Source organism: Oncorhynchus clarkii, chromosome 7 (genome assembly GCF_045791955.1).
Source record: "Oncorhynchus clarkii lewisi isolate Uvic-CL-2024 chromosome 7, UVic_Ocla_1.0, whole genome shotgun sequence".
NCBI lineage: Eukaryota > Metazoa > Chordata > Actinopteri > Salmoniformes > Salmonidae > Oncorhynchus > Oncorhynchus clarkii.
The window spans coordinates 11282081-11308815 of record NC_092153.1 but is presented as its reverse complement, the minus strand read 5'-3'; the positions used below and the strand labels follow the sequence as shown (position 1 = coordinate 11308815).

Sequence of the window (26735 nt, the reverse complement as noted above, 5' to 3'; positions counted from 1 at the left end):
CACGATAAATATTATTGCGAGGGCAGTGAAAGGATTGTGGAAACGCTGACGTAAGGTGATGGGCTTTTGATGGTGTCAACGCGTGCGCGCGGTGCATTGAATGCGACCGTGGATTGGTGGAATGGGGAGTGTGAAACCGATTAGGAAACTGCGCCTTGGGGGACTTGGAGGGTGGCGCCCTGAACGTCATGTTGGCTCAAGTGGCATTGGAATTGGCAAAGAGTCTGAGCGCGCCTACGAAGCCATTATGGCTCTCCACACACCAGTTTCATAACCTAGAGAGGGAGGAGTCTTCCATTTCTGGAAGCCGGAGGAGCAGCATCCGAGACAGCGTAAAAATTGGAGTAACGGTGCTCGAAGGAGACTGGAATACGAAATAATATCATTTTATTTTCAACATATCAACGAAATATACATGGATGCACATTTTACGAGATAAACATGAAGGTCTTTGATTTAAGATCAGGTAGCTGCAACCTTGTTTTGCATGTGCGGTAATATTCCAAGACATATGTGATACATTGGGTGTGCTCAGCGCGATAACGGCGCTAGCAAGCTATTTCAAACGGTAAAATAAATCCAGATTGCTAGGAGATAGCCAACCATTTTATAGTTAGCCAGCTAGCTTGCGGGGGGGAGCAAGCTGCCTACTCGGGCAGAGGCATCATCGGATGCATCGACCAAGAAGAGGCATCTGGTAGGCATTAGCCGAAAATACAATCTCGGGGCATGCAAAGCGGCGTGTTTTGTGCAAACGGTTGATAAATCCCGCGTCCTCGGCTCTGGTTGTGGGATTAACCAGCCGGGAGTGAAGGAGAAGGTGGGGCCGAGGAGTGTCAAAAACGGTCGAGTTTAACCCAGCGCATGTAGCTTGGCGCTCTAGCTAGCGGGCTAACATTACCTTCTCCATCGGTTTTCCATTTGGGAAATTTAATTTATTAAACTAGAATTATTCGACCATTGCTGGGGTATTCCGTGGCAGTTACCCCTCTCCCCCAACGAGGATCAGTCAGAGCTGTACACTTGAGGCCATTGGCTTCTCTACAAATAATACCGTGTGGGGCGAATTTCACGGGGGTAGCATCCCCGTTTGTCTTGGACCATGGCGGACGACGACGTGCTTTTTGAGGATGTCTACGAGCTGTGCGAGGTGATTGGGAAGTAAGTGTCAGCATATGTTTATGAACTGAACAATGATAATAAATGAAACCTCTTGTTTGCATTGAGTGCCATGTATTGCGTGTCTGCCTACCTGTTTTTTTTCTGTATGGAAGCAATTGCCTTACAAATATTAATTGCCACCACCATCATGACAGCTGTTTTACTTGGCCTACTTGTAGGTGAGTTGGTCATACAAAACCTCACACTACCCATCTATTGTCAGGCCTATGAAAAATCACTTCCACAGTAGCTAATTCAATAAGCATATAACACGATTGCATAAACTGTTCAATATATGGGAAACCAGTTAGGCCTACTGACTTGTTAGTTTGATTGGGTGAGGCCCAATAATGTATGGTGAAGCCCCTGTTTAGTTCAAGAGCCGAGTGCATTGTTTTAGCTGGACAGGATGTCTTCATTTAACATGGCAGGAGAGAATATATCTGTTCAAAACGAAAGTTCATTGGCTCACACATATTCAAAACATTTCTCAATCTAGATCATTTTCATTCATGTTTTGTGCATCCATTCAGCTTTGTCAGACACATTATTTGGATGAGGTGGTACTGGGTGACAGGTAGCCTAGCGGTTAGAGTGTTGGGCCAGTAATGGAAAGGTCACTGGTTCCTTCCAATACCCGAGCCGACAAGGTGGGAAAGCTGACAATGTGCCCTTGAACAAGGCACTTAACCCTAATTTGCTCCAGGGATGTTGTACTACTATGGCTGACCCTGTAAAACAACACATTTCATGGCACCTATCTGGTGTATGTGACAATATAACATATTATTTTACTACACATAGGCATAGTGACTCATTTGTGGTTTGGAACAGAGGTGCTATACGTTTTAAAAGCTGGGCCATTCATAGTTTTGGGTTGAAATGTAAACGTGTTTGGCTACTAACTCTAGGTCTATAACGATCTCCACAAGTACTACTGTCAACACCACTACACTCTTCTCTCAGATTCAGCGCAGGGTAATTATAGTCAATCATTTAGTATCATGGCCATTTGAGACAAGACACAGGCTGCAGATTGTCATTGTGATGACGTCACACTACTTCTTGATCCTACTTTAAGAGAAGGAGCATAGGCTTCCGGGGAGGATGGAACTTCTTCACCAGAACAGTCACATTCAGTGTTTTGGTTAGACTGCTGTGTTCTATGGCTGCACCAGTGTTCTGATATCATCATGCACTGCTAGTCATTGTTCCTGCCCTGTCAATCGCAGACCAGTCTATTCATCCCCACCAACCAGAGGTGGCCAATCCTATTGTTGATGGACTTTTAAGCATTGCACACACAGTTAATGATCACGTTTATCCCTGATCTATTTAGCCCGGATTTGTCTTACAAAGAGATTTAGGAGGCAACCTAATTTTACCCTGGATTGACAATTAGTCTAAAATCTAAAGTAGCAACTCTGGGTTTAGGCCAATTCAGTAAAACCCAGTTATCAGGTTTCCAGAATAAGTGAACAAATGTTTAAAGCATTCCCAGTTCCAACACTGAGATAATTGTTAGGCCTAGAAGCAGTTCAGTTTTCTATCTGTTTCACACTATAAACATTGATTTGTAAAGCACATAAATCCTGACATGCATTATTAGTGCAGGAAGAAGGTGGTTGTTGATTGAAGAGGGCCTCTTCTATTTGGTGCAGGCCTCATTTGCCCTCACATAGCTTACAACAATGTCATTTTCACAGATTAGTCTGGAAACCCAGATTTAAATGTATTGAAACTACCACCCACTCCAACCAATAGCCCCTTTACCCCGGATTTCTATTGTTGTGGCTGATGATCACACCCCTTCATATGAAGACTGGGCAGGCAGGCTGCTGTGGTCTTGGAGCTGGCCAAGCTCCCCTCCCCCTCTATGCTCAATCGAGACCCGTGGGTCCATTAGGGTCCAGGCTGAGACACATGCTGATTGCTCTTCAGCCCCTCAGGCTCTACTCTTTGTTTGGGGAGCTCTCTGCTTCGGTTACCTCCTCATTCAGTGACTGATCTAGGATCTGGTCTACTTTACCCAGTCCTGGTGTTCGACGTCATGTGGTGGGTGACAATACTGGTCTCGGGACAGCTGGTAAATAAGTAGCCGCCCAGGGCCTACCTTGGTGCAGTAACGCAGAGAGGGCCTCTAGTCAGAGGAGCCTACACCATTACTATGTTATCACCATGATCAGAAAGGGCTCCATGGCCTCCTACCTTCCCCTTCCCAAAGTCATTTGTTCCTCCTTTCATCTTTCCTTTCTCACTCATAGTTGTCAGGGCACAAGGGCGTCTTTCACCAAAACAGCTACACTACCTTATTTATTTCATTGTACATCACCAGGTTCTGTTTAGTGAAGCAAATCTTTTCCAATAAATCAAGTTTATGTCCCAGCTTTGTGAAAGAAAGCTGAACAAAAAGCACGATTCCAAATCAATCCTCTCCACCAGCGACACAGCCTAGTTTCTGACAGTGAAGTGATTGTCAGACAAAAGCACTGAGTACCAGCCAGTGTCTTTTAGGTAGAGAACTCTGCCAGCCTCTCCTGCAGAAAGCTGGGGATCATTTTCCTCAGCCCAGGATGAAGGGAGGGGATGCTGAGGAAGATCATTGGAGACAATAGAGGGTTCGAAATAGGATTGCCCCGAGGCTGGATATATAACTAATGTCAGCGGACTCCAGGGCTGACCTCCAATTTTTGTAAACCACACTCACTGTCAAGAAGAGCTAGGGAACCAACGAACAGAGGCTTAGAAGAAGTCCTCTCCTGCTATCCCATGCTCCCTTTGGTTCACATTGGTTCAGATGTTTTCGTTCCCTTGGTAGTTCATGGTGTGTTTAATGAACTGAAGACGTGCTGTTATCGCGGCTCAAGGGTCTGTATTGTCAGGGACGTTTAAAGCGGCGTTGACACGGCAACAAATGTTTGTCGCCAAGTGGCAGCTGTGCTTAGTAGGATGCGATTTTACAGCCAGTCATTTTTCTGTTTCGCTTCTAGTGTTGCCTATGCTTCCAGGCATGGCTCTGAGAAGTAACTAATATAGTCTAGATGGGTTTTTACGAGAGCTGTAGCCTTAAAAATAACTGTCAATGGAATACTCACTTCACACGTGGCCTGTAGCCCTCTGAGGAGGTTTGTGAGCTATAACAAGACATTTTGTTTGACGAGAGAGAGAGAGACATTTGACTGACACTGTAGATCTGTGAATGATTGAAATGTTGTGGTGACACTTCCCAAAGTAGGTGTGACATGCTACCGACAGCGGCTGAAACGGTGTAAATAGACATGTCAACCAGCGACATATGCAGGTGTTCGTGTTAGCTGATGAGGGAATAGTTTCGGGCAAGTACACACACACATCCAAACACCTCTGCTATAATTTGTCTAAGGTTGGCAGACAGTGGAGGTTTGGGGTTGGCAGAAGGCCTTTGGGACGACTGAGCCTTTGTTTCGGCTCAGTTCCTGAGCTGGAGGAGTGTTTTAATCTCTCTGTTATTTCTACCTAATCTCGTTTAAGAAACTGGGTGGTTCGAGCCCTGAATGCTGATTGGCTGAAAGCTGTGGTATATCAGACCATATACCACGGGTATGACAAAACATTTATTTTTACTGCTCTAATTATGTTGGTAACCAGTTTATAATAGCAATATGGCACCTCAGGGATTTGTGGTAAATGGCCAATATACCTCCGCGTGGCGTTGTGCATTAGAACAGCCCTTAGCCGTGGTATATTGGCCATATACCACACCTCCTTGGGCCTTATTGCTTAAATATAGCACTTGCTTCCAGATCTTGTTCAGTATCTCACAACATTTAATGTATGAAAACCCTCAGTACAGCATGTCTAAAGCATCTGCCAGGAAAAGGGATCCATTCTGAAGAATGAGAATGAGCGCTCCCATTTAGATATGCTCATCTCTTGTCTTTACTCACCAGTTGACCCTTGGTATTTTCCCCTTGTAAACATGTACGTCCGACCAATTATCCCCCACCACCACAGACACTTCTATTGTAGTCCCTGCCTGCACTCCCCTCTCTCTGATCCTGCTTGTGTAGGAGTCAAGGGAGATGACTGGGTGGTGGGTGACGGGGTGGGAGGTGACGGGGTGAGTGACTGGGTGGGAGGTGACGGGGTGGGTGACTGTGTGGGAGGTGACTGGGTGGGTGGGGAGGATTTCCAGTAGGGTCAAGCTCTGAGGATGACCTGCAACCTGCTAGTTGACTACTACACTAAGTTAATTGTTCTCTGAGGTGTAGCTTACTGTACGCTTAGCTGAATGGGGTGTTCAGTCTCACTATCTAGAACATTCTGAATCGACCAGAATGGAACCCTTCCCCCCCCTGGCTCTGTAGGAATCAAGTTCTTCCGGATCCATACACAGTTGGCTGACAGCCAGCTAGTACCAGGCTCTCCTCTCCTCCTTTAAGAAAGTTAAAAGGAGATGTGGAGGGACACCCTGTTGAGAGTATTGGTAGACATTACGAGTAACTCAGACCTATTGCTAAGCTATATGTCTACTGCAGTACCATTGGTAGAAGCCTACTGGGGCTTTTGGAAGCAAACCTTTTTAAAATGTTATATCTTCCAATTTAGTTTGAATCATTTTGGTAAAAACAAATGCACAATCAGAATAAACAGATTCAACAAAGCACAGTAGTCAAGGCGAGACCCTGTACATGAGCAGTGAACTAAGGCCCATTGCCTATTCAGACATTATTCTAACTAAGCATGGCACAAGGCCTTACTCTCCACTGCATCCTTATCTGAAGAAAGTAAAGCTCACGCAAACAGGTTATGCAATCCTACTTATTAGCCCATTGTGTGTGTTACATTTCAGTAAACACAGTGACGTGCTCAGGCCGGGCATTTAAGCTCCAATTGAAGGGGATGGGCGAGGCGTGGGTAATTTGAGACGTCTCTGCTCATAATGATTCTCTGCATGGGAATAGTAATGCAGACAAGTGCAACTGGAATCACACGCGGCTCTTCATTCTGGCTCTGGGGTACTCATTAGAGCCAGGAAGGATTGGAATATTGTCAGAATGGCTGGGAACTGGTGGAGTGATCAGTACTCTGACTCGCGTTGGCTCAGCTAATTAAACATCAACTCCTAGCTTTGGATCGCATTGAGCTCATTAAATGTAAGCATTTTTTTAAATGATTTGTTTGCAGTTTTTCTTAATTCATTCGTAGCTCTACATACAATACACACACTTGCTACACGTTAGGCTAACTGCCATTTGTGCGTGTTTTATAGCCTCTAATGGGTTCTGGGCAACCATAACACTCAGTACATTTGTTACTGATAGAACATACGAAGGCTAAGCTATCCCTGAACAAACATAACAAACCCTTCACCGTCTTTCCCGTACTGTGCATGTGTCTTGGGCCCAGTCATTCAGACACCCTCATCTACAGGTCTACGATCTGTTCTCCCTCCCTCCAGCCTCAGCCATTATGATGAGATGATGTAACTGACTCTAGGCATGCTGGCAAGAATCTCCGTCTGCCCACACCTCCCGAGGTGCTTCTCAGAATTCTACATTCCATCTAACTTTCTCTTCTCTCCTTGTTTCTTGTCTCCACTATTTCTCAGGAAGTGTGTGGTCAGCTCCTCACAGAGTGTGGACTCTGGGGAGTTTGGCCTGGCTGATGTATTCTTACAGATGGGTTTGTTGACTGCTTTGAGAACAGGGGACTCGGAGGTGATATTGAATTTGGTCTCTGCTTGTCTAAGGGCTCCTGGGCCTCCAGACTGGTTATTTCCCAAAAAGTGCCCCATTTTTATTTATTTCATCCTAATTCCTTCCTCTCTTTACATCCCTATGTACTCTCACCTGCTTTCCTCTTTCCTTCGTTACTCCTCCTTTCCTACCTACATACTTTCCCCTCTTGCATAACACAATCGGATTCTGAAAGGGATGGTGTAAGTTAAAGAAGCACGATGGTTGGGTGCATTTAACTGGTTGTTCAGCTCTGACTACATGAGTGTTTGGGGGTTCCACGTTCCTCCTCAGGCCCCCTACCCTACTGGAGTGTGGGAGAGAAGTGGAAATGTCTGCACTGAGACTGGCTTAATGTCCTAGAGGAATTTCGGCCTGTGAATTTCAGATGCACTCCGGTACAGCAGGATGAATCCTAATTGCCCTCTATTAATATTCAAAAGGTTGTACTCTTCAAGTAACCAGTCAATTAAACCAAGCAAATATTTAGGGCTGTGTGATTTCTTCCACTTTCCTACCTCAACAGACACTTGGCATTTTAGAAGCTTTTCGGTGCAATTAGTGTGTACACAGTTTTGGAATCCGGGGACGAGTTAACTGAACTCTGCCTCGTTGTTTTTAACACCATCATTGGACTGTAATCGGACTCTGACACGAAAGAGTTAAGTATGAGTCACATTCTTAGCCTACCTCAATGGAAGGCAACGTTTCCTTACTACTCACTAGGAGTGTGACAAATTGTCAATTGTGCTTAAGGGTTAAACTGCCATTTAAACATCAGTTTTTTAAAATCGGTTTTCCGTTAAAACGATAAGAGGAAAAAATCATACAAATTTCACAATGCAGAATAATGGTCCCAATTATGAGCGCTAGTGCCGGGCAATGACGTTAAATCTACCGCAGTAATATACCATTGAAAGCGCCTCGGCTACGGCATGTTTGTATGTAAGGGTACACTACAGCTTTTTAAATACTGACACGAAACCTTCTCTGGAGATGGTTTCGAAGCGCCACTGAACGGGAATTGTATTTGTAAAGGATCTGTGCTTCTGAATGGCAGCTAATATCCATCACTCGGCCACCAGAACTGTCAACCAAATAATATCAAACTGCCTACCTACGAACAGATCACTCCTAAATAAAGTACTTTAAAGTTTGTTAAATACGTGACATTTAGTAGACAGAAAACAAGATTAGTTGCCGTACTTGTGAGAACAAACACTCGCATCTTTCATAGCGAGCTAGCGAGGGACGGAGAGAGATGGGAGGGGCACTGTATAGGCAGGTCAGCCACCAGGCAGACGGAGTCAGAAACGTCTACTAGCCCTATCTATCGGCAATCAAAAGCAGTATCTCGCAATAGAATGCTGTATTTTGCGATTTCTTGTAAAGCGGGGCCTATCCACAATGAATAGGCTAAGATATTCTACATGCAACAGACCGAAGAGAGAACTCGCACCATTAGCGAAGAGAAAGAGTAGGCGAGCCAGCTGCACCGCGATTATAATTTTGTGGGAAATAAAACCTATTATTATTCCGTTTAGCGATTTTTTTTTTTTTTTTTTTTTTTTTTTTAACGTTAAGGATCCACATTTCGTTTAAACGTTCACACCTCTACTCACGACCCGTCTCGACCATTGGCTTTCTTCGGCTACTAGGCTACCTCAGTTCCTTCTCTCTCCCATTCTCTCTCGTTTCTCTAATGGCATTCTAGTTCCCATCCGAGGTAATGTGAGAAGGTGGCCAGGTGCTAACGGGTAATACTAACACTGCAGGACCGTGCTGAACGTGGGAGGAGGCCCATGTTGTGAGCACAGCTGTGTCTATGTCATCAAAGCGTGCTTACCCTCTCTCTCCTTTCTCACAGTCCTTCCCCGTGGAATGACACTCCTGCGTGTAATCGCTTGCCTTGGCGCCTTCCAGTGGTGGGGGGTTAGACGGGGTCAATTCCATTGGAACTCACTCAGTCTACATTTGACAACTAGGGAGATGAATTGCAATTCGATTCACGAATTAAAATTGGGCAGCTAGTCTATCATCTTCTGTGAGGATATTTGAATTCTTGATCTTATTTAAGATGAAATTGACCTCAAACCCAACTGAGTTCACCTGGCTTTTGGCTCATCACAGTGTCATGGAGATAATAGGAGTTTTATTGACATTTAGGCTGGGCAATACTAGTCCAGTCCAATACTACACCCATCCCCTGGTCTCTATTCCATACCACTTCAGTGTTTGCAGACCTAGGTGTTAACTCTATGGTAGAATGAAATCAAAACCCATATGAAGGCTAGGTGTAGCCCACACCTTATTGCTTACAAGTACGCTATCCCTTCAGTCTGCATACACCATAGGAGGGCTTAGGGTGGAAGGGAACCAGTGTTACACCATAAGGAGGAACTAGGGGGGATGGAAACCAGTGTTACACCGTAGGGAGGAACTAGGGGGGAAGGGAACCAGTGTTACACCTTAGGGAGGAGCTAGGGGGGAAAGGAACCAGTGTTACACCTTAGAAGGAGCTAGGGGGGAAAGTAACCAGTGTTACACCTTAGAAGGAGCTAGGGGGAAGGGAACCAGTGTTATGACCTTAGGGAGGAACTAGGGTGGAAGGGAACCAGTGTTACACCTTAGAAGGAGCTAGGGGGGAAGGGAACCAGTGTTATACCTTAGAAGGAGCTAGGGGGAAGGGAACCAGTGTTACACCTTAGGGAGGAACTAGGGGGGAAGGGAACCAGTGTTACACCTTAGGGAGGAACTAGGGTGGAAGGGAACCAGTGTTACACCTTAGAAGGAGCTAGGGGGAAGGGAACCAGTGTTACACCTTAGGGAGGAACTAGGGTGGAAGGGAACCAGTGTTACACCGTAAGGAGGAGCTGGGGGGGATGGAAACCAGTGTTACACCTTAGGAGTAAGGGGGAAAGGAAGCAGTGTTACACCGTAGGGAGGAACTAGGGGGGGAAGGGAACCAGTTTAACACCGTAGGGGGGAAGGGAACCAGTGTTACACCGTAGGGTGGAACTACGGGGGAAGGGAACCAGTGTTACACCGTAGGGAGGAACTAGGGGGAAGGTAACCAGTGTTACACCGTAGGGTGGAACTACGGGGGAAGGTAACCAGTGTTACACCGTAGGGTGGAACTACGGGGGAAGGGAACCAGTGTTACACCGTAGGGAGGAACTAGGGGGGAAGGGAACCAGTGTTACACCGTAGGGAGGAGCTATGGGGGAAGGGAACCAGTGTTACACCTTAGGGAGGAGCTATGGGGGAAGGGAACCAGTGTTACACCTTAGGGAGGAGCTATGGGGGAAGGGAACCAGTGTTACACCTTAGGGAGGAGCTAGGAGGGAAAGGAACCAGTGTTACTCCTTAGGAAGGAGCTATGTGGAGGTGAACCAGTGGTTGTTTTTCGGCTTGCGCCTTTGTCTTAAGGAGATAAACATATGTCAGCCAGGGCTGTCTTTCAACCCCACTGGAGGTTTCACAGATCGAGTAATGTCTGAGGGATATTTTCTTTAGCATATAGGTCAGTCTTCACAGAGCTTTCCCCCCACCCACCCACCCAGAGGCAGATAGCTGGGTTAATCATTATAGTAGGAGAGGCCCACACATGGTGGCTGTAACCCCCTACCTATTGGTTAGTTTTTATAGGATTTCCAATTGTAGGCCTATTGTATTGGATACTTTTATGAATTTGCCTTAACTCTGTTTTGAAATCCCTGCCACTGAGTTTTATGCATTGCTGTTTAGTGATGGAACAGCTGAGCACTGTGTGCAATGGGGACTTGAGTGCGAGGGTGTGTGTGCACAAGTGTGTGAATGTGTGTGTTTGGTCTAGGTTTATTTCCTCTACTACTGTTTTCTGTATTTTTGTGTGTGTGTGTGTGTGTGTGCACGGCCACGCCCTTGTGTGCCCCACAGTAGCTTTGGAAATTACACCCTTGCGCAGTACACTTCCCTGCATTATCATATCCTCAACCCACCACCCGGGTCCAAGGCCCCTGTCAACAATGTTTGTTCTCCCTACCTCGAGGCCTCTGAAATGGGGCTTTTATTTTCGTCTTCACAGCTGTGCTCACCACTGCTCTGTAATTCCCCAGGCGGAGGAGAGGAGGCTAGGCTACGTCGCTAGCTGCTCCATCTCTAGCATTAGGCTCCATCATATCCAGGGCTGTTGGCTTATTGTTACTGCACTGTGATTACTGAAGGCCTACAGGGAAGAACAGAGAGAATGTAAAGGTGCCAGATATATCCAAGAATGAATTCCAAATCGACCCCTTCCCCCTATTCCCAAGGCACTGGTGTGTGTGTGTGTGTGTGTGTGTGTGTCTGTGAGAAATGTGACTAACCCACTGTGTTTTCTGTCTTCCAGGGGTCCTTTCAGTGTGGTGAGGCGCTGTATCAACAGGGACACAGGGCAGCAGTTTGCAGTGAAGATCGTAGATGTGGCCAGTTTCACCTCCAGCCCTGGCCTCAGCACAGAGGGTAAGGAAGAGTCACACTCATGCGCTGTGTGTGTGTGTGGGTAAAGCGCTGATGCATACTAACTTTCCATGCAGTTTCCTGCCGTGTCATGCTGTTCTGTGTGTGTGTGTCACATTGTGGTGGCAGTGCCCTGGGTTTTGGCGTTCATGGTGTGCCATCTGTGATGCTCCGGTCAGAGCTGGGCTAAGGACAGGATCATAAGGGAATGGAAAGACAGAATTGTGTGTGAAAATATTGATAGCGTAATAAAGAGGGATTGTTGAGTAAACTGATATAGAGTCTGGAAGAACCTAGTAAACTGATATAGAGTCTGGCTCTGGAAGAACCTAGTAAACTGATTGAGGGTCTGGAAGAACCTAGTAAACTGATTGAGGGTCTGGAAGAACCTAGTAAACTGATATAGGGTCTGGCTCTGGAAGAACCTAGTAAACTGATATAGAGTCTGGAAGAACCTAGTAAACTGATATAGAGTCTGGCTCTGGAAGAACCTAGTAAACTGGTATAGAGTCTGGAAGAACCTAATAAACTGATATAGAGTCTGGCTCTGGAAGAACCTAGTAAACTGATGTAGAGTCTGGAAGAACCTAGTAAACTGGTATAGAGTCTGGCTCTGGAAGAACCTAGTAAACTGATATAGAGTCTGGAAGAACCTAATAAACTGATATAGAGTCTGGCTCTGGAAGAACCTAGTAAACTGATATAGAGTCTGGAAGAACCTAGTAAACTGATATAGAGTCTGGCTCTGGAAGAACCTAATAAACTGATATTGAGTCTGGAAGAACCTAATAAACTGATATAGAGTCTGGCTCTGGAAGAACCTAGTAAACTGATATAGAGTCTGGCTCTGGAAGAACCTAATAAACTGATATTGAGTCTGGAAGAACCTAATAAACTGATATAGAGTCTGGCTCTGGAAGAACCTAGTAAACTGATATAGAGTCTGGCTCTGGAAGAACCTAGTAAACTGATATAGAGTCTGGAAGAACCTAGTAAACGGATATAGAGTCTGGAAGAACCTAGTAAACTGATGTAGAGTCTGGAAGAACCTAGTAAACTGATATAGAGTCTGGAAGAACCTAGTAAACTGATATAGAGTCTGGAAGAACCTAGTAAACTGATAGAGAGTCTGGAAGAACCTAGTAAACTGATAGAGAGTCTGGCTCTGGAAGAACCTAGTAAACTGGTATAGAGTCTGGCTCTGGAAGAACCTAGTAAACTGATATAGAGTCTGGAAGAACCTAATAAACTGATATAGAGTCTGGCTCTGGAAGAACCTAGTAAACTGATATAGAGTCTGGAAGAACCTAGTAAACTGATATAGAGTCTGGCTCTGGAAGAACCTAATAAACTGATATTGAGTCTGGAAGAACCTAATAAACTGATATAGAGTCTGGCTCTGGAAGAACCTAGTAAACTGATATAGAGTCTGGCTCTGGAAGAACCTAGTAAACTGATATAGAGTCTGGAAGAACCTAGTAAACGGATATAGAGTCTGGAAGAACCTAGTAAACTGATGTAGAGTCTGGAAGAACCTAGTAAACTGATATAGAGTCTGGAAGAACCTAGCAAACTGATATAGAGTCTGGAAGAACCTAGTAAACTGATAGAGAGTCTGGAAGAACCTAGTAAACTGATAGAGAGTCTGGCTCTGGAAGAACCTAGTAAACTGATATAGAGTCTGGAAGAACCTAGCAAACTGATATAGAGTCTGGAAGAACCTAGTAAACTGATAGAGAGTCTGGCTCTGGAAGAACCTAGTAAACTGATTTAGAGTCTGGAAGAACCTAATAAACTGATCTAGGGTCTGGCTCTTGAAGAACCTAGTAAACTGATATCGAGTCTGGAAGAACCTAGTAAACTGATAGAGGGAAATGCTAATCAGAGAGTGAGAAGAAGAGAGGGGGAGAAAGAGAGTTAGAAGTAGAGCAACAGAGGCAGAAAGAGAGAGGGAGAAGTAGAGCAACAGAGAGGGAGAAGAAGAGGGGGAGAAAGAGAGTTAGAAGTAGAGCAACAGGGAGGGAGAAGAAGAGAGGGGGAGAAAGAGAGTTAGAAGTAGAGCAACAGAGGGAGAAAGAGAGTTAGAAGTAGAGCAACAGAGAGGGAGAAGGAGAGAAAGATAGTTAGAAGTAGAGCAACAGAGTGAGAGAAGAAGAGGGGGAGAAAGAGAGTTAGAAGTAGAGCAACAGAGAGGGAGAAGAAGACGAGGGGGAGAAAGATAGTTAGAAGTAGAGCAACAGAGGAAGAAGAGGGGGAGAAAGAGAGTTAGAAGTAGAGCAACAGAGAGGGAGAAGAAGAAGAGGGGGAGAAAGAGAGTTAGAAGTAGAGCAACAGAGGGAGAAAGAGAGAGTTAGAAGTAGAGCAACAGAGAGGGAGAAGAAGAGAGGGGGAGAAAGAGAGTTAGAAGTAGAGCAACAGAGAGGGAGAAGAAGAAGAGGGGGAGAAGGAGAGTTAGAAGTAGAGCAACAGAGGGAGAAGAAGAAGAGGGGGAGAAAGAGTTAGAAGTAGAGCAACGGAGGGAGAAAGGGAGAGTTAGAAGTAGAGCAACAGAGAGGGAGAAGAAGAGAGGGAGAGAAAGAGAGTTAGAAGTAGAGCAACAGAGAGGGAGAAGAAGAAGAGGGGCAGAAAGAGAGTTAGAAGTAGAGCAACAGAGGGAGAAAGAGAGAGTTAGAAGTAGAGCAACAGAGAGGGAGAAGAAGAAGAGGGGAGAAAGAGAGTTAGAAGTAGAGCAACAGAGAGGGAGAAGAAGAAGAGGGGGAGAAAGAGTTAGAAGTAGAGCAACGGAGGGAGAAAGGGAGAGTTAGAAGTAGAGCAACAGAGAGGGAGAAGAAGAGAGGGAGAGAAAGAGAGTTAGAAGTAGAGCAACAGAGAGGGAGAAGAAGAAGAGGGGCAGAAAGAGAGTTAGAAGTAGAGCAACAGAGGGAGAAAGAGAGAGTTAGAAGTAGAGCAACAGAGAGGGAGAGGACCTCCAGTGTGTTTGAATGCTGAGAGATTGATTTCTGGCTGTAGAGTTGGGCTGGTTGGAACTCGTAAATGTCACTTTCATTTAAAACCCCACAGCGCTGGCAGAAAAGACAGTTGGACCCCCGATGAAACTAACCTCTCCCTCCCCTCCTGCTGTAGTTTTACAGAAACTCACAGAAACCAGTCGTGTTAATTGTGAGCAGTGACATTTTGAGTTAGCAAGCAGACTGGGCTTCATTGAACAGTGTAGAGAGCACATCTATCCTGCTACGCTATCCACTAAATCCATACTGTTAGACTATACCCCCCCTCAGTTACTACCATGTATCATCTGTTCTGTTTTCCTCTCTCTGACTCATACTCTTGGTCTTATGTGTGTGAGAGAGAGAGACAGAGAGAGGGAGAGACAGAGATCAAGGAATGCAGAGAGAGAGACTCAACACAGAGATAGTGAGAGAATAAGGACTCTGTCTCTGGGTCTTACGTCATGAGTTAGGCCCGTCACAACACCGCACACACGTTTGTAGTCTCTGCAGACCAGTAGACTGGGGGGGGGGGGTAAATGACGTCTGTATAGGGTGATGTGAACTACAGACCAGTAGACTGGGGGGGGGGGGTAAATGAGGTCTGTATAGGGTGATGTGAACTACAGACCAGTAGACTGGGGGGGGGGGGGGTGTAAATGAGGTCTGTATAGGGTGATGTGAACTGCAGAACAGTAGACTGGGTGGGGAGTGTGTAAATGAGGTCTGTATAGGGTGATGTGAACTGTAGACCAGTAGACTGGGTGGGGAGTGTGTAAATGAGGTCTGTATAGGGTGATGTGAACTGTAGACCAGTAGACTGGGGGGGAGTGTGTAAATGAGGTCTGTATAGGGTGATGTGAACTGCAGAACAGTAGACTGGGTGGGGAGTGTGTAAATGAGGTCTGTACAGGGTGATGTGAACTGTAGACCAGTAGACTGGGGGGAGTGTGTAAATGAGGTCTGTACAGGGTGATGTGAACTACAGACCAGTAGACTGGGGGGGAGTGTGTAAATGAGGTCTGTACAGGGTGATGTGAACTACAGACCAGTAGACTCGGGGGAAGTGTGTAAATGAGGTCTGTACAGGGTGATGTGAACTGTAGACCAGTAGACTGGGGGGGAGTGTGTAAATGAGGTCTGTACAGGGTGATGTGAACTACAGACCAGTAGACTGGGGGGGGAGTGTGTAAATGAGGTCTGTATAGGGTGATGTGAACTACAGACCAGTAGACTGGGGGGGGGGGGGGTGTAAATGAGGTCTGTATAGGGTGATGTGAACTGCAGACCAGTAGACTGGGGGGGAGTGTGTAAATGAGGTCTGTATAGGGTGATGTGAACTACAGAACAGAGGACAACAGTGCAGTGTGTCTGACTGGGTCTAACTACAGAACAGAGGACAACAGTGCAGTGTGTCTGACTGGGTCTAACTACAGAACAGAGGACAACAGTGCAGTGTGTCTGACTGGGTCTAACTACAGAACAGAGGACAACAGTGCAGTGTGTCTGACTGGGTCTAACTACAGATGCCTCTAGTGCCACATGAGCTCCCACAGCTTCACTTTCCCTCCCAACGCTTTTTCAACTATTTTGCCCCTCTTCGGTGTGTGTGTGTGTGTGTGTGTGTGTGTGTACTGTGTTCTTCGCTCTTTGCTACTTCCTTGTGTGTGCACTTCTCGCGCAACAGTCAAGCCTCTCCCTGCCTGCACACGTGCACCCCTCCATGTTAATCTCCTTTGATGTTTATGTGGTTGGGGAAGAGAGGGAAGGAAAAAACTAACACACACACCGGAGGTGTTTCCTCTTCTCTTAACTCCCCTCCTGCGCTCCTCCGACTGGAGTCTGCCACCTGGGTCAGCACAGTGGAGAGGTCAGGAGAAAGAGAGGGAGGGCACACACCTATAAGCTATGGGGCAAGATGAGGAGGAGAGGAAGAGTGTGTTGAAAAGGGGAAATTAGGACAAACGGATGCATCTCAATACTGAAAAAATGGTTTCCATCTCTTATCTCTCCTGTTTCCTCCACAGATCTGAAGAGAGAGGCCAGTATCTGTCACATGCTGAAGCACCCTCACATCGTAGAGCTACTAGAAACCTACAGCTCAGATGGCATGCTCTACATGGTCTTTGAGTTGTAAGTTGGTTGTGTTTCGGCCATTTTGTTTCTTGAATAGTCACCTATTGACTTTCTATTCTAGAATGGACTAAATTCTAGAATTTCTGTTCTAGATTTTACGCAATATTCTAGAATGGTCCCTCCCTATTGACTTTCTGTACTAACAGTGTAATCCAAATTCAATAAAGTTTTGTTTTATGTGATTTCTACCTCCTCTGACATAGTATGGATACAGCTGACCTGTGTTTTGAGACTGTGAAGCGGGCGGATGCTGGTTTTGTCTACAGTGAAGCTGTAGCCAGGTAAAAGCTTATTTCCTCTCTGCCTCTCTAGTATGGACGGAGCTGACTTGTTTTTTTAAATTGTGACGCCCGGCTAATGTGGACTTTGTCTACATTGAAGCCGTAGCCAGTTACACGCACGTCACATTGACATTTTCAACGAAGGCCTCATTTGAAGGAAGTGGCCTTGTATTCAGTGGTAGGACGAGGAGAACCTTGGGGACTCTACATGCCTGTAATGAAGTGCTTTTAGAAGGAGCTCTCTAAGAAGTAGTGGTGTTGCTAATTCCCTCACTCTCCTCCTTCCACTTCATTCTCTCTCCTCCTTCCACTTCATTCTCTCTCCCCCTTTCTCTTCATTCTCTCTCTCCCCCCATTTCTCTTCATTCTCTCTCTCCCCCCATTTCTCTTCATTCTCTCTCTCCCCCTTCCGCTTCATTCTCTCTCTCCCTCTTCTCTCTCTCCCTCTTCATTCTCTCTCTCCCTCTTCATTCTCTCTCTCCCTCTTCATTCTCTCTCTCCCTCTTCATTCTCTCTCTCCCTCTTCATTCTCTCTCTCCCTCTTCATTCTCTCTCTCCCTCTTCATTCTCTCTCTCCCCCTTCCTCTTCATTCTCTCTCTCCCTCTTCATTCTCTCTCTCCCTCTTCATTCTCTCTCTTCCTCTTCATTCTCTCTCCCCCTTCCTCTTCATTCTCTCTCTCCCCCTTCCTCTTCATTCTCTCTCTCCCCCTTCCTCTTCATTCTCTCTCTCCCCCTTCCTCTTCATTCTCTCTCTCCCCCTTCCTCTTCATTCTCTCTCTCTCTTCATTCTCTCTCTCCCTCTTCATTCTCTCTCTCCCTCTTCATTCTCTCTCTCCCTCTTCATTTTCTCTCTCCCCCTTCCTCTTCATTCTCTCTCTCTCCCTCTTCATTCTCTCTCTCCCCCTTCCTCTTCATTCTCTCTCTCTCCCTCTTCATTCTCTCTCTCCCTCTTCATTCTCTCTCTCCCTCTTCATTCTCTCTCCCCCATCCTCTTCATTCTCTCTCCCCCCCTTCCTCTTCATTCTCTCTCCCCCCCTTCCTCTTCATTCTCTCTCTCCCCCTTCCTCTTCATTCTCTCTCTCCCCCTTTTTTTTCCTTCATTCTTGTCTTTTAGTCACTACATGAGACAGATCTTGGAGGCGCTGCGGTATTGCCATGACAACAACGTGATTCACCGTGACGTGAAGGTAAGCTCCCCTACCCCAGATGTCCAGTCCCACTTCCCCCTTGTCTAAACAGCACTGTTGTCAATGGCATCTATTGATTTCAAACAGAATGAAGTAACCATTGGTGATCCACCGTCTGTCTCCTCGTATTGAGTGTATATCGACTAACCCAACGACATCAGCTTAGCCCATTGGGTTGTAGGAGTAGTAGGCTAACTAGTAATGAAGGTGAGTTAAGCTGGGGCTGGATTAGTGTTTAGTGTAAGGAGAAACCCTGCTGAAACCCTGTTTGACAGGCCAGACAGCACGGCTTCAGTGATTACTATAGGATTACCTCTCTAACATACAGTAGGCCACAATGCCAGACCAGATGGGGCGAGCCCTGCCCACAAACAGACACATTTGGTGACTCCCAGAGGGGATAAGGGGAGCTTTTGCGTATTTGTCTGTTTGAATACTTGTGATTTGGGTTGTGTGTGTGTGTGTGTGTGTGTGTGTAGTAGACTGCTGTAGTGGTAGTACCTAATACCACCAGTAGAGGGGACTATGTGATGCTTATCAGCCATTCAGTTTTCACACCAAGGCGACACACATACATGTGAGCTTAAATCGTATATATTTATTTGCTTTGTACAGTGTTATATCAGATATGATTGTGTCACATACTATTGACAATATTAGTTAACCGACAGACACAGGCATTTACACTACCATTCAAAAGTTTGGGGTCCCTTAGAAATGTCCTTGTTTTTAAAGTTAGCTATTTTTTTGGTCCATTAAAATAACATCAAATTGATCAGAAATACCGTGTAGACGTTATTAATGTTGTAAATGACTATTGTATCTGGAAACTGCTGATTTAAAAAAGAAAGGAATATCTACATAGGCATACAGAGTCCCATTATCAGCAACCATCACTCCTGTGTTCCACTTTATATAATGTTTACATACCCTACATTACTCTTCTCACATGTAGATGTTAGATATTGCTGCACGGTCGGAACTAGAAGCACAAGCATTTCGCTACACTCACATTAACATCTGCTAACCATGTGTATGTGACCAATAAATATTGATTTGATTTGATGGCACGTTGTGTTAGCTAATCCAAGTTTATCATTTTAAAAGTCTAATTGATCATTTAGAAAACCCTCTTGCAAGGGTTGCACAACTGAGCAAGAGGACAAGTGTCTAGTTTGAGAAACAGACGCCTCACAAGTCCTCAACTGGCAGCTTCATTAAATAGTACCTGTAAAACACCAGTCTCAACGTCAACAGTGAAGAGGCGACTCCAGGATGCTGACCTTCTCGGCAGAGTTCCTCTGTGCAGAGTTCCTCTATCTAGTTGAGACTGGTGTTTTGCGTTGACTGGTGTTTTGCGTTGACTGGTGTTTTGCGTTGACTGGTGTTTTGCGTTGACTGGTGTTTTGCGTTGACTGGTGTTTTGCGTTGACTGGTGTTTTGCGTTGAGACTGGGGTTTTGCGTTGAGACTGGGGTTTTGCGTTGAGACTGGGGTTTTGCGTTGAGACTGGAGTTTTGCGTTGAGACTGGGGTTTTGCGTTGAGACTGGGGTTTTGCGTTGAGACTGGGGGTTTGCGTTGAGACTGGGGGTTTGCGTTGAGACTGGGGGTTTGCGTTGAGACTGGGGGTTTGCGTTGAGACTGGGGGTTTGCGTTGAGACTGGGGTATTGCGTTGAGACTGGGGTATTGCGTTGAGACTGGGGTATTGCGTTGAGACTGGGGTATTGCGTTGAGACTGGGGTTTTGCGTTGAGACTGGGGTTTTGCGTTGAGACTGGGGTTTTGCGTTGAGACTGGGGTTTTGCGTTGAGACTGGGGTTTTGCGTTGAGACTGGGGTTTTGCGTTGAGACTGGGGTTTTGCGTTGAGACTGGGGTTTTGCGTTGAGACTGGGGGTTAGCGTTGAGACTGGGGGTTAGCGTTGAGACTGGGGGTTTGCGTTGAGACTGGGGGTTTGCGTTGAGACTGGGGGTTTGCGTTGAGACTGGGGGTTTGCGTTGAGACTGGGGTTTTGCGTTGAGACTGGGGTTTTGCGTTGAGACTGGGGTTTTGCGTTGAGACTGGGGTTTTGCGTTGAGACTGGGGTTTTGCGTTGAGACTGGGGTTTTGCGTTGAGACTGGGGTTTTGCGTTGAGACTGGGGTTTTGCGTTGAGACTGGGGTTTTGCGTTGAGACTGGGGGTTAGCGTTGAGACTGGGGTTTTGCGTTGAGACTGGGGTTTTGCGTTGAGACTGGGGTTTTGCGTTGAGACTGGGGTTTTGCGTTGAGACTGGGGTTTTGCGTTGAGACTGGGGTTTTGCGTTGAGACTGGGGTTTTGCGTTGAGACTGGGGTTTTGCATTGAGACTGGGGTTTTGCTGATAATGGGCCTCTGTACGCCTATGTAGATTTTCCATAAAAAATCTGCTGTTTCCAGCTACAATAATCATTTACAACATTAACAATGTCTGCACTGTATATCTGATCAATTTGACGTTATTTTAATGGACAAACATTTTTGCTTTTCTTTCGAGAACAAGGACATTTCTAAGTGACCCTGAACTGTTGAACGGTAGTGTATATGCTTTGATTCAGGACATCTGGTCAGGTCCATTCTTGGAAACTGAGTCTAGTTCAAGACATTGGCCCTTGTCACATGCATCAGTTGTTGAGGACATGGTATACATTATAATGTAAATAGAGCTAAAGTCCATGAAGTTAAACAATGAGGTCTGTAAATTCACTGCTTTGCCACTATGGCTGCGCCTGGGCGGAGGGTGGGGCTAATCAGACAGAGGCTGGTCCTGGGCTCATGGGAGGGGTTAATGACAGTGTTGGGGGAGGTAACGGACAGAGAGGTCCGTCTGAACTCTGATACCGAGCTGTTGGAGGTCCCGTCGTTAAGGAAGTGGAGCCGGTTGCCGAGGCTCTGTCCGAGGGCTTTCACGGCGGCCTTTCGCACCGAGCCCGACAACAGGAAGTACATCACAGGGTCCAGGACGGCGTTGAAGGCGGAGAACAACAACATGACCTCATTGGTCCTGTCCACCAGGCGCAAGTAATTGCAGGATGGGGATTGGCTGAGCTGGGAGAGGACGTAGAATGGGCGGAAGGCGTGGTAGGGTCCGAAGCAGACGGTGAACAGGAAGAGCACGAAGAAGGACTTCCTGGCGGCGCTACCGTATCGGTGGGCATTGGGGAGGTCAGGTTTATCCCTGGACACCTTGAGGAGGCGCATGGCTATCTTCCCATAGGAGACCACCAGCAGGCAGAGCACCCCCCAGAACAGCAGCACCAGAGCCATGTTGAAGTAAGCCTTCCCCTTCGCCCCACGTCGTTGCTTATACTGGAAACACTTCCCAGGTTCCTCGTTTCCCTCCGACATGGCGATCATGGTCATGGCCGCCGCCAGGGACAGCCCCCAGAGCGCCCCGCACGCCACCCAGCTCCATCCCCCACCTCTCAGCCTCCTTGCCAGGCCCCTCCCCGCTCCACCCCGCCCCTTCAGCTTCACATACCTATCCAGACTAATGAACCCCAGCAGAGTGATACTGATATACATGTTCATGTAGAAGAGGTTGCCCACCACTTTACAGACCAGGGGGCCGAGGACCCAGCGGTTGCCGTTCGCATGGTAGAGGACTCTGAAGGGAAGGCAGGCCAGGAGCACCAGGTCAGCTATGGCCACGTTGATGAGGAACACCCGGACAGAGTTCCTCCTGGAGTGGAGGAAGACGAAGACCCACAGGGCCAGGAGATTACCTACCAGACCCAGGAGGAAGAAGATGGAGTAGAAGAAGACCAGGGGGAGGCGCAGGGCACCGTCATCTAGATTACATAGGGTCTGGTTTGGAGAGGAGGAGGTAAAGGGGGGATAGGTGGCATTGGAGAGGGGGAAGGAAGAAGAGGACAGGGGTAAAGAGGTGTTGGGAGAGGAGGTGGAAAAGGGGGAGGAGGGCAGAGTGGGCATTGTGTTGAAGCTGGGGTGTCTTTAGGCCCAGCAGATCTTCAGTGCTGTGGGAGATAGAGGGAGGGAGAGGTGGGGGGTGGAGAGATGGTTTTTAATGATAAGGATGAAAAACGTTGAGAGATGTCAATGCATTAACAAAAAAAGTGGGCTGTTAACAGGAAGGGACTTTGGCGGTTTGCATTAAAAAAACACTGTAAAAGCACTCAAAGAACTAATCTATTTTTAAATGTCACCACATTTACCACTTCCTTTTCACAATGTTGTATTTCAAGTAACTCCCCTGTAGCAGGAAAAGAACTAATGAAAAATCAACCACTACTTTAAGTGCAATTATTGTATTGTACCTATGACCTATCTTGGATTCACCACCTAGTAAAGAACATGGTCTACCTTGTGGTTTTCACAGATTCACACACACAGGTTCACTGATGTCTTTATTAAGACAGGATCTCACTCACCATCCAGATTCCCTCCATGTCAGAGACTCTGCAGCTGTAGTTTGACTGTCCACTGTCCAGAATGTGTGTATCGTTACATATCCTTTAACAGCCCCTGGTCCTACTGTCCCTTGGTTGTTAGGTTCAGTGGGATCGTGTTGGGACTTCTCTGGTTACTCTCCTACACACTTTTTTCTTTGTCTCTTTTGCTCAAAAGTATGAGTCTGTTACTCTGAGCTCTCCTCCCTTCTCTCACTCTCTCTCTCTCTTTCCTCCTCTCTCTTCCTCTCTCTGGTCCTCTCTCTCTGTGCCTTGAGATGTTCTTCTCTCACGCCTCCCCCAACCACCCCTTGTCAGCTGTTAGCAGCCGTCAGAACCCATCCTCCCCCTCCAGTGTGAAGTGCAGAGTAGGGCAGGAAACCAGCGCTGTGAGACCATTTACCCTGAATGTCACGTACTCCAACGCTGTGAGACCACATACCCTGAATGTCACGTACTCCAACGCTGTGAGACCACATACCCTGACTGTCACGTACTCCAACGCTGTGAGACCACATACCCTGACAGTCACGTACTCCAACGCTGTGAGACCACATACCCTGACTGTCACGTACTCCAACGCTGTGAGACCACATACCCTGACAGTCACGTACTCCAACGCTGTGAGACCACATACCCAGACTGTCACGTACTCCAACGCTGTGAGACCACATACCCAGATTGTCACGTACTCCAACGCTGTGAGACCACATACCCTGACAGTCACGTACTCCAATGCTGTGAGACCACATACCCTGACTGTCACGTACTCCAACGCTGTGAGACCACATACCCTGACAGTCACGTACTCCAACGCTGTGAGACCACATACCCTGACTGTCACGTACTCCAACGCTGTGAGACCACATACCCTGACAGTCACGTACTCCAACGCTGTGAGACCACATACCCTGACAGTCACGTACTCCAACGCTGTGAGACCACATACCCAGATTGTCACGTACTCCAACGCTGTGAGACCACATACCCTGACAGTCACGTACCTCAACGCTGTGAGACCACATACCCTGACTGTCACGTACTCCAATGCTGTGAGACCACATACCCTGACTGTCACGTACTCCAACGCTGTGAGACCACATACCCTGACTGTCACGTACTTCAACGCTGTGAGACCACATACCCTGACAGTCACGTACTCCAACGCTGTGAGACCACATACCCTGGCTGTCACGTACTCCAACGCTGTGAGACCACATACCCTGACTGTCACGTACTTCAACGCTGTGAGACCACATACCCTGACTGTCACGTACTCCAACGCTGTGAGACCACATACCCTGACAGTCACGTACTCCAACGCTGTGAGACCACATACCCTGACTGTCACGTACTCCAACGCTGTGAGACCACATACCCTGACAGTCACGTACTCCAACGCTGTGAGACCACATACCCTGACTGTCACGTACTCCAACGCTGTGAGACCACATACCCTGACTGTCACGTACTCCAACGCTGTGAGACCACATACCCTGACTGTCACGTACTCCAACGCTGTGAGACCACATACCCTGACTGTCACGTACCTCAACGCTGTGAGACCACATACCCTGACTGTCACGTACTCCAACGCTGTGAGACCACATACCCTGACTGTCACGTACCTCAACGCTGTGAGACCACATACCCTGACTGTCACGTACTCCAACGCTGTGAGACCACATACCCTGACTGTCACGTACCTCAACGCTGTGAGACCACATACCCTGACTGTCACGTACTCCAACGCTGTGAGACCACATACCCTGACTGTCACGTACTCCAACGCTGTGAGACCACATACCCTGACTGTCACGTACCTCAACGCTGTGAGACCACATACCCTGACAGTCACGTACTCCAACGCTGTGAGACCACATACCCTGACAGTCACGTACTCCAACGCTGTGAGACCACATACCCTGACTGTCACGTACTCAAGCGCTGCGCTCTGCTCCTCATCCTCCATCTCTTCTTCTCTCTATGTTCTCCTGTTTCCTCTCTTCCTCCTTTCTCTGGTGTTCTCTCTATCTGTCCAGTGTCGTCACCCTCCTTTCTCCTCTCCTCTTTGCTATCAGTTGGAGTGTTTCTGCAGTAAAGCAGGTAGCCCTCAGCCTTTGTCCCGTCTAGGAACCCTTTAGGTCCAGCACTACCAAGGTTTTACTACAATAGGATGGTACAAAATGGAGCACTTTTTTTTATCCCTACATCTCTCTCTGTCTCTCTCTCTCTCTCTCTCTCTCTCTCTCTCTCTCTCTCTCTCTGTGTCCCTGTCTTGTAGCCTCACTGTGTCCTGCTGGCCTCTAAGGAGAACTCAGCTCCTGTCAAGCTGGGGGGGTTTGGAGTGGCCATACAACTAGGAGAATCAGGCCTGGTGGCAGGAGGTACTCTATATTCACTCTGGGACTGTGTATTTGTCATTCTCTCCTCTCACTCTCTCTCTCTCTCGTATCTTTGTGTAAACCCACACCCTAACCCCCCATTCCTCCCCAGGTCGAGTAGGCACGCCCCACTTCATGGCCCCAGAGGTGGTGAAGAGAGAGCCATATGGGAAGCCTGTCGACGTGTGGGGCTGTGGAGTCATCCTGTTCATCCTGCTGTCTGGCTGCCTGCCCTTCTACGGTACCAAGGAACGCCTGTTTGAGGCTATCATTAAGGGGAAATATAAGGTAGTAGTTGATTTTCCAAAACTGCCCTCTAACACGCACACACACACACACACACACTAACTAACTACAAAGCAAAGAAATGGGTGGGTGTGAAACCTGCAGTAGCGGGTCATTGCACGTGGTTAACAACCACAAGCTACGGCTTGGAAAGTTGCCTCAGCTGCATTTCCATCAAGGCCTTATTGAGGCCCATACAGAGTATTCAGAATGTACCATGTAGAACAGTCCTCATTCTGTCTTCTGGGCCTGGTGGGGGGTACATGGCAACCTTCCATCTATATCTATAGCTAGGTTAAAAAGCTCCAGGTATATACTGTGCCCAAGGTGATAAACGTATCTGGCATACCCTCGGGTGCTGCAGCCCTACATCCATCTGAGAGCGTGTGTGTGTGTGACCCTCCCCTCTAGATGAACCCACGCCAGTGGAGCCACATCTCAGAGAGTGCCAAGGACCTGGTGCGTCGCATGCTGATGCTGGACCCCGCAGAGAGGATCACTGTCTACGAAGCCCTCAACCACCCCTGGCTTAAGGTGGGAACTAACATGCAGACACACTGATACACACACATATTCACATGCATGCACACACACACTAAAAGCCCTGTCTGCAAGATGCTGAATATGCAGACACACACTTAACCCCAACTGTAACACATGATTATAACCAGATGTGAAACTAACACTGGGTTAGTTGTGGTTTCCTCATAACTTCCTCCCTGTCAGGAGACGGCGCCCTGCATCAGCTACTTTCACAACCCAGAGAATACAGTCCACTTTATTGAGTGGAACCTGTGTTGTAGTGTTTTGCCTTTATTAGTGTGGTATTCACCTGTCTGTGAGAAACAAGTATTTACCTGTCTGTGAGGGATAAGTATTCACCTGTCTGTGAGAAACAAGTATTCACCTGTCTGTGAGGGATAAGTATTCACCTGTCTGTGAGAAACAGGTATTCACCTGTCTGTGAGGGACAAGTATTCACCTGTCTGTGAGAAACAAGTATTCACCTGTCTGTGAGGGACAAGTATTCACCTGTCTGTGAGGGATAAGTATTCACCTGTCTGTGAGGGATAAGTATTCACCTGTCTGTGAGAAACAAGTATTCACCTGTCTGTGAGAAACAAGTATTCACCTGTCTGTGAGGGACAAGTATTCACCTGTCTGTGAGGGACAGGTATTCACCTCTCTGTGTGTTCTCCCTCCAGGAGAGGCAACTGTCTGTGAGGGACAGGTATTCACCTCTCTGTGTGTTCTCCCTCCAGGAGAGGGACAGGTATGCCTATAAGATCCACCTGCCAGAGACGGTGGAGCAGCTGAGGAAGTTTAATGCAAGGAGGAAGCTCAAGGTACACACACACACACACACACACACACACACACACACCATTGATGCTCTTCAATCAATCAGTCAATACATTCCTGTTCCTTGTGTTGTGTCGTAGGGGGCAGTGTTGGCTGCTGTCTCCAGCCACAAGTTTAACTCCTTCTACGGAGACCCACCAGAGGAGATGCCTGACTTCTCTGAAGACCCCACCTCTTCAGGTAAGACCCGCCCCTCTCCTCCTGTTGCCGTAACGGATGTCATGGCAACAATCGCTTACGTGGTTTGTGTTGCTAGCTCATTGTCCCACGGGCAGTCCTGAAGCACACCCCTGACGATGTTGCACATTTTTGACTTCTCATAGTTTTCTACA

General features: G+C 47.2%; 2 protein-coding genes across 6 annotated transcripts in view; one reads left to right on the top strand and one right to left on the bottom strand.

The window, feature by feature from the left end:
* The first annotated feature begins 289 nt into the window (after positions 1-289).
* Positions 290-26735, top strand: part of LOC139412866 (peripheral plasma membrane protein CASK-like) — a 47807-nt gene continuing 21361 nt past the window's right edge. For 3 of the 5 annotated variants that reach the window (XM_071159652.1, XM_071159647.1, XM_071159648.1), the window contains exons 1-10: positions 863-1161; positions 11248-11360; positions 16372-16477; positions 16684-16761; positions 17877-17949; positions 24657-24759; positions 24869-25047; positions 25453-25575; positions 26304-26387; positions 26484-26583. In XM_071159652.1, the coding sequence (XP_071015753.1) occupies positions 1103-1161; positions 11248-11360; positions 16372-16477; positions 16684-16761; positions 17877-17949; positions 24657-24759; positions 24869-25047; positions 25453-25575; positions 26304-26387; positions 26484-26583 (1018 nt within the window). In that variant the 5' untranslated portion in view covers positions 863-1102. Of the gene's footprint in view, positions 1162-11247; positions 11361-16371; positions 16478-16683; positions 16762-17876; positions 17950-24656; positions 24760-24868; positions 25048-25452; positions 25576-26303; positions 26388-26483; positions 26584-26735 lie in introns of all 5 variants that reach the window. The other 2 variants (XM_071159651.1, XM_071159649.1) reach the window with 2 other exon arrangements.
* LOC139412867 (probable G-protein coupled receptor 34) lies at positions 20547-22451 on the bottom strand. The gene is made up of 2 exons (XM_071159653.1): positions 22355-22451; positions 20547-21940 (listed from the first exon to the last, which is right to left on the bottom strand). Exon 2 carries the CDS (start codon positions 21894-21896, stop codon positions 20667-20669), a length of 1230 nt encoding a protein of 409 aa, XP_071015754.1. The 5' UTR covers positions 21897-21940; positions 22355-22451; the 3' UTR covers positions 20547-20666.

Excerpts from the sequence above, each read along its gene's own strand:
- LOC139412867 (XM_071159653.1), bottom strand. The coding sequence starts at position 21,896 with ATGCCCACTCTGCCCTCCTCCCCCTTTTCCACCTCCTCTCCCAACACC.